The 12,641-nt window shown below is 41.4% G+C and overlaps 1 protein-coding gene across 1 annotated transcript in view; it reads left to right on the forward strand.

The window, feature by feature from the left end:
* Nucleotides 1–12,641, forward strand: part of LOC311138994 (plasma membrane calcium-transporting ATPase 1-like) — a 138,864-nt gene that overhangs the window by 76,615 nt on the left and 49,608 nt on the right. Inside the window, exons 10-14 of the mRNA XM_084173815.1 lie at nucleotides 572–786; nucleotides 1,002–1,244; nucleotides 1,810–1,944; nucleotides 2,211–2,320; nucleotides 2,467–2,704. Coding sequence (XP_084029941.1) covers nucleotides 572–786; nucleotides 1,002–1,244; nucleotides 1,810–1,944; nucleotides 2,211–2,320; nucleotides 2,467–2,704 — 941 coding nt within the window. The remainder of the gene's footprint in view (nucleotides 1–571; nucleotides 787–1,001; nucleotides 1,245–1,809; nucleotides 1,945–2,210; nucleotides 2,321–2,466; nucleotides 2,705–12,641) is intronic.

Below are 12,641 nucleotides of genomic sequence, written 5' to 3' on the forward strand. Positions count from 1 at the left end.
TCAACCCTTCACTCGCATGAACCCAACTAAGACATGTAATTACAAAGCAGCATTATTCTAAACATACGATCTGATACACACAGAGAACATTTCCATCACACAAGCTCAATAACTCAATGCTTGCACACACTCCTATTGAATATGCATTCACCTGTATTGTGAATAGGCCTAGGCTACATCTTAATTACCCAGTTTATCAATAGAGATTTACAATTTAAATAAATGATTACCATTATATTGTTATGTAGTTAGATTGTATAATTGATTCTTTAATGCATACTTTCAAAAATAACACATTTTAATGATGTTGACCTCAAAAGATCTGTTTGGAAGTGCCATTCTGTGACTTTGGCTAATACGCCTTCTTTTTTTTGCCGTGGTATTGTTTTGGTATCTGGTGTTGTGATGGGATCGAGTATCCTGATACTAAACTCGGAGAAAACATTCTGGTATCGCGGAAACACTAGCGCACACACAGAGACAGACCATGCAGATTGGGAAGGCAGATAAGGACAGAGAAGGTCTTAAAAACAGTTGGACCCTGATACACATTGTTGTTTCCTATGCCCAGGTCTGATCATGTCAGCTGTGACGGTGATCATTCTCATCCTGTTCTTCGTGATTGACACATTCGGGGTGCAGGGTCGTCCATGGCTGAAGGAGTGTACCCCCATCTACATCCAGTACTTTGTCAAGTTCTTCATCATCGGAGTCACTGTCCTGGTGGTGGCTGTGCCTGAGGGGCTGCCCCTAGCCGTCACTATCTCCCTGGCCTACTCTGTCAAGGTACACACACAGAGAGACGCGTGTGCGCACACACACGATGCTGGTAGTGGCAGTGCCAAAGGGGCTGCCGCTTGCTGTCACCATCTTCCAGACTTACTCTGTCACATACACTCATGAACACACACACACACACACACACACACACACACACACACACACACACACACACACACACACAGCTCTAACCTCTACTGTCTGTCTTGTCTCCTGTTTAGAAAATGATGAAAGACAACAACCTAGTGCGTCACCTGGATGCGTGTGAGACCATGGGGAACGCTACGACCATCTGCTCCGACAAGACAGGCACCCTCACCATGAACCGTATGACCGTGGTGCAGGCCTACTTGGGAGACACACACTACAAAAAAGTACCGGAACCTGACGTCATCAAACCATCCACACTTGAAGTCATGGTCAACAGCATCGCCATCAACTCAGCCTATACTACTAAGATCCTGGTAAGAGAGAGACCCACACACGCAACCTCAAATTGAACAAGCACTCACGATAAACCTTCACCGCTTACTATCACGCACACACACATACACACACACACACACACACACACACACACACACACACACACACACACACACACACACACACACAAACACACAGACATGAAGCACACGCTAATATCGTCCCAGTCTTCAGTAATGGTCCATAATGGAATTTCAGAAAAATGACGCTGCCTTCCATCCCATTCATTCATCAGCCAATGAATACAATCAATACCACTTTAGATCATCACACAAGATTGAAGACACAGGCTTTAAATAGCCCTTCGGAATAGTTCCTTGGAGCGTAGCGCCCCAACATATCGATCTCCACCCCGTCTCTACACAGTGTGTGCACATCCATACAAAAGCAGTGTCTTCTTCTCTAGTGCATTTCTACATGGTATCTTTTACACTCTATATGATGCATATCTCAATGTTCCTTTTACTGTATGTCTTCATGAACTATACATGTTGGTAGCATACAGTATGTAGGGTATGTGTAATGTTTTGTTTGTTACTCCAGTCCCCAGAGAAGGAGGGAGGTCTGCCCCGCCACGTCGGCAACAAGACCGAGTGCTCCCTATTGGGCTTCGTGCTGGCGCTGAAGAGAGACTACCAGCCAATCAGGGACGAGATTCCTGAGGAGAATCTGTACAAGGTGTGTAGCTGCTTCAAAATGTATCAATGACATTAATGGTGCAATCTTTAACTTATATATCTAATATATATATGTATATATAAATTGTGTGTATATATATTGGGTGTGTGTGTGTGTGTGTGTTCCCTGTGGCCCCAAGACTAAATGTTCAAAAACCTACTGCCCCTTATTCCTACAGAGAGCTAACTTATACACAAACGACTGTACTATAGTAATATAGTATATTGTGATATTATGATAGTTATAACTGAATGGTGTGTTTCCAGGTGTACACCTTCAACTCGTCCCGTAAGAGCATGAGCACGGTGTTGAAGAACACAGACGGTAGCGGCTTCCGCATGTACAGCAAGGGAGCGTCCGAGATCGTCCTACGCAAGTACGGACGGGTGGGAGGGAGATTGGTCATGTCTTTCATTGATGAATGGATACACAGAGATAGACAAACAGAAAGAGTTGATCATCTGTGATGTGATAATACATTATGAGTAAGTTGGCAAACATCTCTCCCCCTTCCCTCTCTAGATGTTCACATATCCTGAACATGAACGGGGAGCCACGTATCTTCAAGCCTAAGGACCGTGATGAGATGGTGAAGAACGTGATTGAGCCCATGGCCTGTGACGGTCTGAGGACAATCTGTGTGGCCTACAGGGACTTCCCTGCCGAGGCAGGAGAACCAGACTGGGACAATGAGGCCGACATCCTCGACGAGCTCACCTGCATCTGTGTGGTCGGCATCGAGGACCCCGTCAGACCTGAGGTGGGACACAAATAGACACATTCTGCATAAACAAAACACGCTCTGGTGGACACCCTCTGCCTGATCAGAAAGCGCATAAATAATTGTGGTATTTTTGTAGTTGATCCTTGGCAGATGGCTGGACACTGCTTAGATTATCGGTGTAGGGTGTTGTCTGCAGGTTGACTGGAGGTTGTGTGGAGGTTGGCCACAGTATCAGAGGTTTATATAATGAAGCCCAACATATTGGGGGCTCTATTTTCGGCTGGTGCTAAGGCGGTGCAAGTCTTGTAATGAATTGTTGTGTACTACTTTCTTGATTAATTTAATCACAACTATTTGTATTTGTAGCTTTTGAAATTGTATTTAGTGTTTAATTGGCAATTTCGCCATGTAAAAACTGGCGCTCTGGCATTTTCGACCCCTTGCGCCAGGTTCGTCAATTTACCTGTCTAATACACTACATGACCAAAAGTATGTGGGCACCTGCTTGTCGAACATCTCTTTCGAAAATCATGGGCATTAATATGGAGTTGGTCCCCCCCTTTGCTGCTATAACAGCCTCCTCTTTTATGGGAAGGCTTTCCACTAGATGTAAATAGTCTGGGTGGCCATTTGATTAAGTGTTCAGCAGTCTTATGGCTTGGCGTTAGAAGCTGTTAAGGACCCTTTTGGACCTAGACTTGGCGCGCCGGTACTGCTTGCTGTGCGGAAGCAGAGAGAACAGTCTATGACTTGGGTGACTGGAGTATTTGACAATTTATTGGGCCTTCCTCTGACACCGCCTAGTGTTATAGGTCCTGGATGGCAGGAAACTTGGCCTCAGTGATGTACTGGGCCGTACGCACTACCCTCTGTAGCGCCTTACGGTCAGATGCCGAGCAGTTGCCATACCAGGCAGTGATGCATCCGGTCAGGATGCTCTCGATGGTGCAGCTGTAGAACTTTCTGATGATCTGGGGACCCATGCCAAATCTTTTCAGTCTCCTGGGGGAGAAAAGGTGTTGTCGTGCCCTCTTCACAACTGTCTTGGTGTGTTTGAACCGTGATAGTTCGTTGGTGATGTGGACACCAAGGAACTTGAAACTCTCGACCCGCTCCACTACAGCCCCATCGATGTTAATGGGGGCCTGTTCGGCCCTCCTTTTCCTGTAGTCCACGATCAGCTCCTTTGTCTTGCTCACATTGAGGTAGAGGTTGTTGTCCTGGCACTACACTGCCAGGTCTCTGACCTCCTCCCTATAGGCTGTTGCATCGTTGGCTGTGATCAGGCCTACCACTGTTGTTTCGTCAGCAAACTTAATGATGGTGTTGGAGTCGCGCTTGGCCACGCAGTCATGGGTGAACAGGGAGTACGGGAGGGGACTAAGCACGCACCCCTGAGGGCCCGTGTGTTGAGGATCAGCTTGGTAGATGTGTTGTTGCCTGCCCTTATCACCTGGGGGTGGCCCGTCAGGAAGTCCAGGATCTAGTTGCAGAGGAAGGTGTTTAGTCCCAGGGTCCTTAGCTTAGCGATGAGCTTTGTGGGCACTATGGTGTTGAACGCTGAGGGTGGATTATCCCTTTAATCACCAAAGCTTTATTAAAAGATCAAGTTTGGGAGAAGCAAAACAGTGAGGACATCCCCTCTTTGTCGCTGTATTGTAGGCCTGCATTATTTTTTGCAAGCTCCAGTTTTGGAGGTGCGTAAAAAAAAATATCCATGTAGGCTACATGTGTCCATATGCCATCATGAAACAAGAGATGAGATGATGATGGTGACCCTTTTATTTAGAAGTCATTTTGCTGTAACAATTGCTTGTTTTCCATTTCATATGATTAAAAACCAAGCCCTTCAAAACCAAGCCCTCCAAAACCAAGCCCTCCCTCCTTTAACCTGGGCCTAGGCTACTATAATGAAGGCTGATTCAACAGCAATGCATCAAGTCTTTTTCATCTTGCAGATTTTATGATATCATGCTTCTCACCCCAACCTACTAAGAAATAGTTTTTGTTAAAAAAATAAATACATATTGCTTGATTCTCGTTTAATTTGATTAAAAACCAAATTTCTTAGAATATTCGCCGTCCTGGCTTTATGATGAGAACGTGTTAATGCGATCTGTAAGATGGTTCCATTATGTTTATAAAACAAATATATTTGGGAGCAGTGAGTGGACATTCTCCCTTTCTCTTTATATTATATCTTTGTCCAGCTTCTGTGAAAAGTTTGGATATGCGTGAAACCCTCCATAGTCTGTGTTGCCTTAATATTTGAATGTCCTTTGAACTAGCTAGCTAACAAGCTTGTGTGTGCAGAGCGGCACCAGAATTAAAAACACGTCTTATTTTATTGTAGTTAATAAATCCAACGAAATTAAACGTGATAACTAGCCCTATAGTATCCTTAACTAGCATTGAATAAGTTAATCCATTCTTCTCTAGCTAATAGAAAATTAGTCTCCCTATCTTCTGAATCAAGCTTGTAATGTCAGTACAGTAGCCTATGATTCGGAGGGGGGACGGGCAGGTATCTTAAATACACTTTGCATATGCGCTTTGTTGCATTTTGTTGTGGGACTAGAAAAAAATGCCTGGAACGTAAAATAACATTATTAACCGGCTCCCATGCTTTTAAAATAACGGTTCTGTTCCGGAACAGTTTGGATCACTTTCGTTCCAGGTTCCGTGGACATGCCATGGACATGCCAACCGTTGTCAATAAGCAAGATTAAATTCACTATTGATAAGGCCTAAAATTCTAATCAAATCGAAACCACAACTTGTTTTAAATAGGCTATGTCTAAATACAGTTACAGGCACCAGAATTGCTGACTGGGTGCATATGACACTGATATTAACAATGTATCAAATCAAATTGTTCAAATCAGTGTTATAAGTCCAGTGATGCAGTAATCTAAGTTCTGCTATGCTACAATAACTGCAAGCAGACAGTATGATGGAAAAGCTAATTTGCACACACAGACACATGCGTAAAGTCTCACACACAAAGACATGCATAGTCTCTCTCTCACACACACATACACACACACACACACACACACACACACACACACACACACATCACATGTAAGTGAAGCCCATTGAGTGAAGCCCTAGTATTTTATTAGGATCCCCCCAGCTGAACACACCTCCTCACTCCACTGCGGCCCTAGAGGAGTAAATGTAATAGCACGGAGCATTTGGTGCCAATATGGCAGACAGTGTGCTGAACCCACTGAGCTCTGGTGAAAACAGTATTATGAAAATCGAATAGCCATTTTAGAGTGTGACTGTGACATATTAGCGAGTTCCTTGCTACACCCAACCGCCACTTGCGGTGTCCTTCACGTAACTCGCTGATAGCCATTAGAGTTTTGATTGTCAAGCAGCAGCAGATAAGTGGATGGAAATAGCTTCGTAGCCAGTGGGTGACTGACTCTACCAGTTCCCAATAGGGTTAGAAGGAAAGGGCGGCTAGCTGCTAGATGAAAGATACTGTACTGTAGCAGCCATTATAATGTCTGTGCACTTTAGTGCTGATCTTTTGTGACAGCAGTGTCTCTGAAATGAGCTGCTGGTATGTAGAAGATTTACTAATATCACCCATTAATTATGGAGATGACGAACACTTCATTTCCATGATAAATGGGGAAAGGACACCTGTGTCGTTTTATTATTCAAATGCGTTACTGAGAGAAAATGCAAAGTATCAGGGATGTTATCATGATTCCGACTAAAGGCCAGAGATGTGGAACTTTGGAGAGTTAGTGATCGTAGGTCTGTGAGTGGATGTTTTATAATTTTTTATATATTTTTTATTTCAAACAATAATCCAATCCAATACAGACAATAAAAAATGGCTGCTCCCAATAGTGAGTGCTCTGGTCAGAGGGGGCACTCGCCCCCCACCTGACCAGAGACACCGGCAAGGCCCCGCCCCCGGCCCAAAGGGATTTTCCAAAGGTGGGAAATCCAATCCCTGCCCGACGCCCGGGCGGGCATGGAAAAGAGCGCACCCATAACTACCAGGACCAGCACACACACCGCTCACAACATGAAACCAAACCACAAAACATAAATAGCGAAACGCAAAACATACAATACAACTCAAACATTTACACTGTACATTTGTGTATATAATTATTCCATCAATTCCACCCTTCGGACAGCCACAGATCAACCCATCTTTCCCAATAAGTCATAATTCTACAATTTCCTATCGCAATACATCCCTCCATTCTCCCATGTTCTCACTAGGGACTTGAACCTCCCCACCTGCAGCATTTCTGCCGAAATTTCCCCCCAAATAATCAATTTAGCCAAAGAGCACAATTATTTTTCCTATTGACTGACTGTGGTCCTTCAAATCCCCCAGCAATACAGTTTGCAGGTCCAAACGCACCCTGATCTTATGACATAAAATCCATTCCTGGACCTGACTCCAAAAGCAAGCCCCCGATGGACAGTACCAAAAGAGATGCGCTATTGATTCTGTTTCTGCACCAGTTAGACTGTTGAATACCCCATATACTGAGCATTCTTTTTGGAGTGAGAATTTTATATAATAGCTTAAATTGAAAATAACTAATTGATGCCTCAATTGTTGTTTTGTATATCAGTTCATAAACCCGATGCCATGGTATTGGGACATTGAAAATCTGTATTTTATGCGGCATAGTTGTCAACCCTCTTGACCGTAAGTGAAACTGATACATTTTACAATGTATATGAGTCATTTTAAGCTATTTAGGATTTTTTATTGGTGGCAGACAAACTAATTCATTGCCTTTTCCATTTTTGTGGCAGAGCTGCGATGAGTTGGTTATAATTTTGTATTGAGCATACATCTCCATACACCTGGATTAATTGGTTGTATGACATAATTCTACCGTCGTTGTTTGCATTCATAAACATGATACTTTTCTTATACATCTCTCTCAGTACATTGAAGTTTAGCCATATTATTTGCTGTAATATAGATTCTGCCTCTTCTGGAGGATAAAATTAGAATTTTAGCAAACTCTGTATAGCTTCATTTAAAAATAAGAATACTTTAAACAGGGTTCCAATCCACCGGATATTGATAGTTTTAATCTGTATAACAGCAAAGAGACCCCTTTTAAACATTGGATGTGCCTCTTAGTAGCCTACTGGAAAACCTGTTTGGATTTAGATATAAAGTTGAAGTTGGAAGTTTACATACACTTAGGTTGGAGTCATTAAAACTCATTTTTCAACCACTCCACACATTTCTTGTTAACAAACTATCGTTTTGGCAAGTCGGTTAGGACATCTACTTTGTGCATGACACAAGTAATTTTTCCAACAATTGTTTTACAGACAGATTATTTCACTTATAATTCACGGTATCACAATTCCAGTGGGTCAGAAGTTTACATACACTAAGTTGACTGTGCATTTAAACAGCTTGGAAAATTCCAGAAAATGATGTCATGGCTTTAGAAGCTTCTGATAGGCTAATTGACATCATTTGAGTCAATTGGAGATGGGCCTGTGGATGTATTTAAAGGCCTACCTTCAAACTCAGTGCCTCTTTGCTTGACATCATGGGAAAATCAAAAGAAATCAGCCAAGACCTCAGAAAAAAATATGTAGACCTCCACAAGTCTGGTTCATCCTTGGGAGCAATTTCCAAATGCCTGAAGGTACCATGTTTATCTGTACAAACAATGGTACGCAAGTATAACCACCATGGGACCATGCAGCCATCATACCGCTCAGGAAGGAGATGCGTTCTGTCTCCTAGAGATGAACGTACTTTGGTGTGAAAAGTGCAAATCAATCCCAGAAAACAGCAAAGGAACTTGTGAAGATGCTGGAGGAAACAGGTACAAAAGTATCTATATCCACAGTAAAACGAGTCCTATATCGACATAACCTGAAAGGCCCATCAGCAAGGAAGAAGCCACTGCTCCAAAAAGCCAGACTACAGTTTGCAACTGCACATGGGGACAAATATCGTACTTTTTGGAGAAATGTCCTCTGGTCTGATGAAACAAAAATAGATCTGTTTGGCCATAATGAGGAAAAAGGGGGTATCTTGCAAGCCGAAGAACACCATCCCAACCATGAAGCACAGGGGTGGCAGCATCATGCTGTGGGGGTGCTTTGCTGCAGGAGGGACTGGTGCACTTCACAAAATAGATGGCATTATGAGGAAGGAAAATTATGTGGATATATTGAAGCAACATCTCAAGACATCAGTCAGGAAGTTAAAGCTTGGTCTCAAATGGGTCTTCCAAATGGACAATAACCCCCAGCATACTTCCAAAGTTGTGGCAAAATGGCTTAAGGACAACAAAGTGAAGGTATTGGAGTGGCCATCACAAAGCCCTGACCTCAATCCTATAGAACATTTGTGGGCAGAACTGAAAAAGCGTGTGCGAGCAAGGAGGCCTACAAACCTGACTCAGTTACACCAGCTCTGTAAGGGGGAATGGGCCAAAATTCACCCAACTTATTGTGGGAAGCTTGTGGAAGGAACCCGAAACGTTTAACCCAAGTTAAACAATTTAAAGGCAATGCTACCAAATGCTAATTGAGTGTATGTAAACCTCTGACCCACTGGGAATGTGATTAAAGAAATAAAATCTGAAATAAATAATTATCTCTACTATTATTCTGACATGTCACATTCTTAAAATAAAGTGGCAGGACATTTTTACTAGGATTAAATGTCAGGAATTGTCAAAAACTGAGTTTAAATGTATTTGGCTAAGGTGTATGTAAACTTCCGACTTCAACTGTAGTTTCTGTATAATATAAGCTTTAAGAGAGAGGTTGAATGCCTTGATATTTAATAGTTTTAGCCCTCCAAACTCATATTCATTATTTAAATACAGTGGGGAAAAAAAGTATTTAGTCAGCCACCAATTGTGCAAGTTTTCCCACTTAAAAAGATGAGAGAGGCCTGTAATTTTCATCATAGGTACACGTCAACTATGACAGACAAATTGAGAAAAAAAATCCAGAAAATCACATTGTAGGATTTTTGTTTGCAAATTATGGTGGAAAATAAGTCTTTGGTCACCTACAAACAAGCAAGACTTCTGGCTCTCACAGACCTGTAACTTCTTCTTTAAGAGGCTCCTCTGTCCTCCACTCGTTACCTGTATTAATGGCACCTGTTTGAACTTGTTATCAGTATAAAAGACACCTGTCCACAACCTCAAACAGTCACACTCCAAACTCCACTATGGCCAAGACCAAAGAGCTGTCAAAGGACACCAGAAACAAAATTGTAGACCTGCACCAGGCTGGGAAGACTGAATCTGCAATAGGTAAGCAGCTTGGTTTGAAGAAATCAACTGTGGGAGCAATTATTAGGAAATGGAAGACATACAAGACCACTGATAATCTCCCTTGATCTGGGGCTCCACGCAAGATCTCACCCCGTGGGGTCAAAATGATCACAAGAACGGTGAGCAAATATCCCAGAACCACACGGGGGGACCTAGTGAATGACCTGCAGAGAGCTGGGACCAAAGTAACAAAGCCGAAACACACAGCCAGGGCAACTAAGGAGTGGCTCCGTAAGAAGCATCTCAACGTCCTGGAGTGGCCTAGCCAGTCTCCAGACCTGAACCCAATAGAAAATCTTTGGAGGGAGCTGAAAGTCTGTATTGCCCAGCGACAGCCCCGAAACCTGAAGGATCTGGAGAAGGTCTGTATGGTGGAGTGGGCCAAAATCCCTGCTGCAGTGTGTGCAAACCTGGTCAAGACCTACAGGAAACGTATGATCTCTGTAATTGCAAACAAAGGTTTCTGTACCAAATATTAAGTTCTGCTTTTCTGATGTATCAAATACTTATGTCATGCAATAAAATGCAAATGAATTACTTAAAAATCATACAATGTGATTTTCTGGATTTTTGTTTTAGATTCCGTCTCTCACAGTTGTAGTGTACCTATGATAAAAATTACAGACCTCTACATGCTTTGTAAGTAGGAAAACCTGCAAAATCGGCAGTGTATCAAATACTTGTTCTCCCCACTGTATGAGAGATGGGGTGAATACATATGCAGTTTCTGTTCTCATTGGTTGAGAATGATGCAAATTAATGGCTAATTAAAAAGCTCACATCAAGGGGGACGGTGTGGAGAAACATTAATTAAAAGCTGGCACCTTATGCCAAGGGTATACGTAGAGGGGTGTAGTCACGACTCACTGAACTTTACATATCCTTACGGGGCAAAGGGTTTAAACATTTATATTTTTAACAAACAACATTTTTCTCTCACAGTTGAAGTGTACCTATGATAAAAATTACAGACCTCTACATGCTTTGTAAGTAGGAAAATCGGCAAAATCGGCAGTGTATCAAATACTTGTTCTCCCCACTGTGTATATATATATATATATATATATATATATATATATATATATATATATATATATATATATATATATATATATATATATATATATATATATATATATATATATATATATATATATATATATATATATATTATGCTTCTTCATTCAAAATGTCCTTTGGTGAGACAATGTTTTCTCCATCACTATTTTCTGTAGGTTCTTCTTGATCGCATTTCTATATTCAAGGTTATAGAAAAACTTTGTGCATTTTTCACAGTTCTCCATCCAATTTGCTCGTTTTTTTATATAAATGAAACCAGATCTTTCCTTAATGAGTTCCTCAAACTCCTTTTGTTTTGTGTCTAAACTATTCAGTACTTCTGTAGAACATTTATCAACACCATTAATGTGCAATGTTAGTTCTTCTATTTCTGCTGTGTCTTTTCTCTCTTGACCGAATCCGTTCTTGTTTTTGGGATAAAAATTGAATTGAATGGCCTCTAAAGATACACTTAAAGGCATCCCATACTATAAGTGGATCCGCTGAACCTGTATTATGCAAGAACAAATCTGTTATAAACTCCTTAGTTTTCGTTATAAATGTACTGTCCGTCAATAAACTCTGATGATCTTTTCACACGTACCAACAAACGGGTGTGATCATTCTACAGTGGTCCCTGCAGTTTACGCTTATACTGGTGTGATTATAACGCTTATTTAGAACGTCCAGTTTCGATCGATGCAACAGTCAACATTTGAGCTAGCCACACTGTTTTTTTCACAAACATTTTTGCACAAACACAGTCCTTATAAAGTTATGTCCTGAATGTGAACAATTTATTTTTGGATGCAATGTTCAATGCACAGAAGTAGCGACAGCATATACAATCATCCAAACTGGAAAATGTAGGCTACATTAGTCCTAGCGCTAACTGAGGAAAGATTGATGTAACACCAAGCGGTCATGTTTAGAGAACTCTCGGCTGACAGAAACCACAATATGAATTAGCTAATAGCAATTACTATTTATAATTAATCACATCACGGGTGAGCTCAACATTGATAGAAATAATTGAGTAAAACACTTTCTAGAAATCAAAAGTAATCCGACGATGGGCAGTTTGTGTGCGCCGCCATGTTTTTTTCCCCCACGTCAACCAAAGATAATAAGAGGAGACAAGATGAGTTTGGTCTGTTTGCAGTATGCATGTTGAAGGGGGTGTGTCGTCTACGATCATTCACTTCTCTTCATTCACTTCTGGAAGTTTACTTGAAAGATAAGTGAACCATTCCTTCACCTCATTAAAACATCTTTGGTCTGAAGACGTTTACGTGAAACCCAGAATGCATTGTATAATGTCAACAAACATGGCCCCACACATAGCTGACAAATAGCTTAGCATTAGCTCATTATAAGCAGTAGAACATAATACCAAAAAAGTATTTTACACACATCATAGGTGTCCATTACAATGTATGCAATAATCTGAATGCATTATTTGTCACCAGTACTTGAAAACGTGAATAAAACAGTAAATACATTATGCTCCATACATACATACATACATACAGTGCTGCTTGAAAGAATGTGAACCCCTTGTGCAATTACAGATTATACTTTTTTTTACCATTAAA

The sequence above is a fragment of the Coregonus lavaretus genome (assembly GCF_964263955.1).
Source record: "Coregonus lavaretus genome assembly, chromosome: 12".
Lineage (NCBI taxonomy): Eukaryota > Metazoa > Chordata > Actinopteri > Salmoniformes > Salmonidae > Coregonus > Coregonus lavaretus.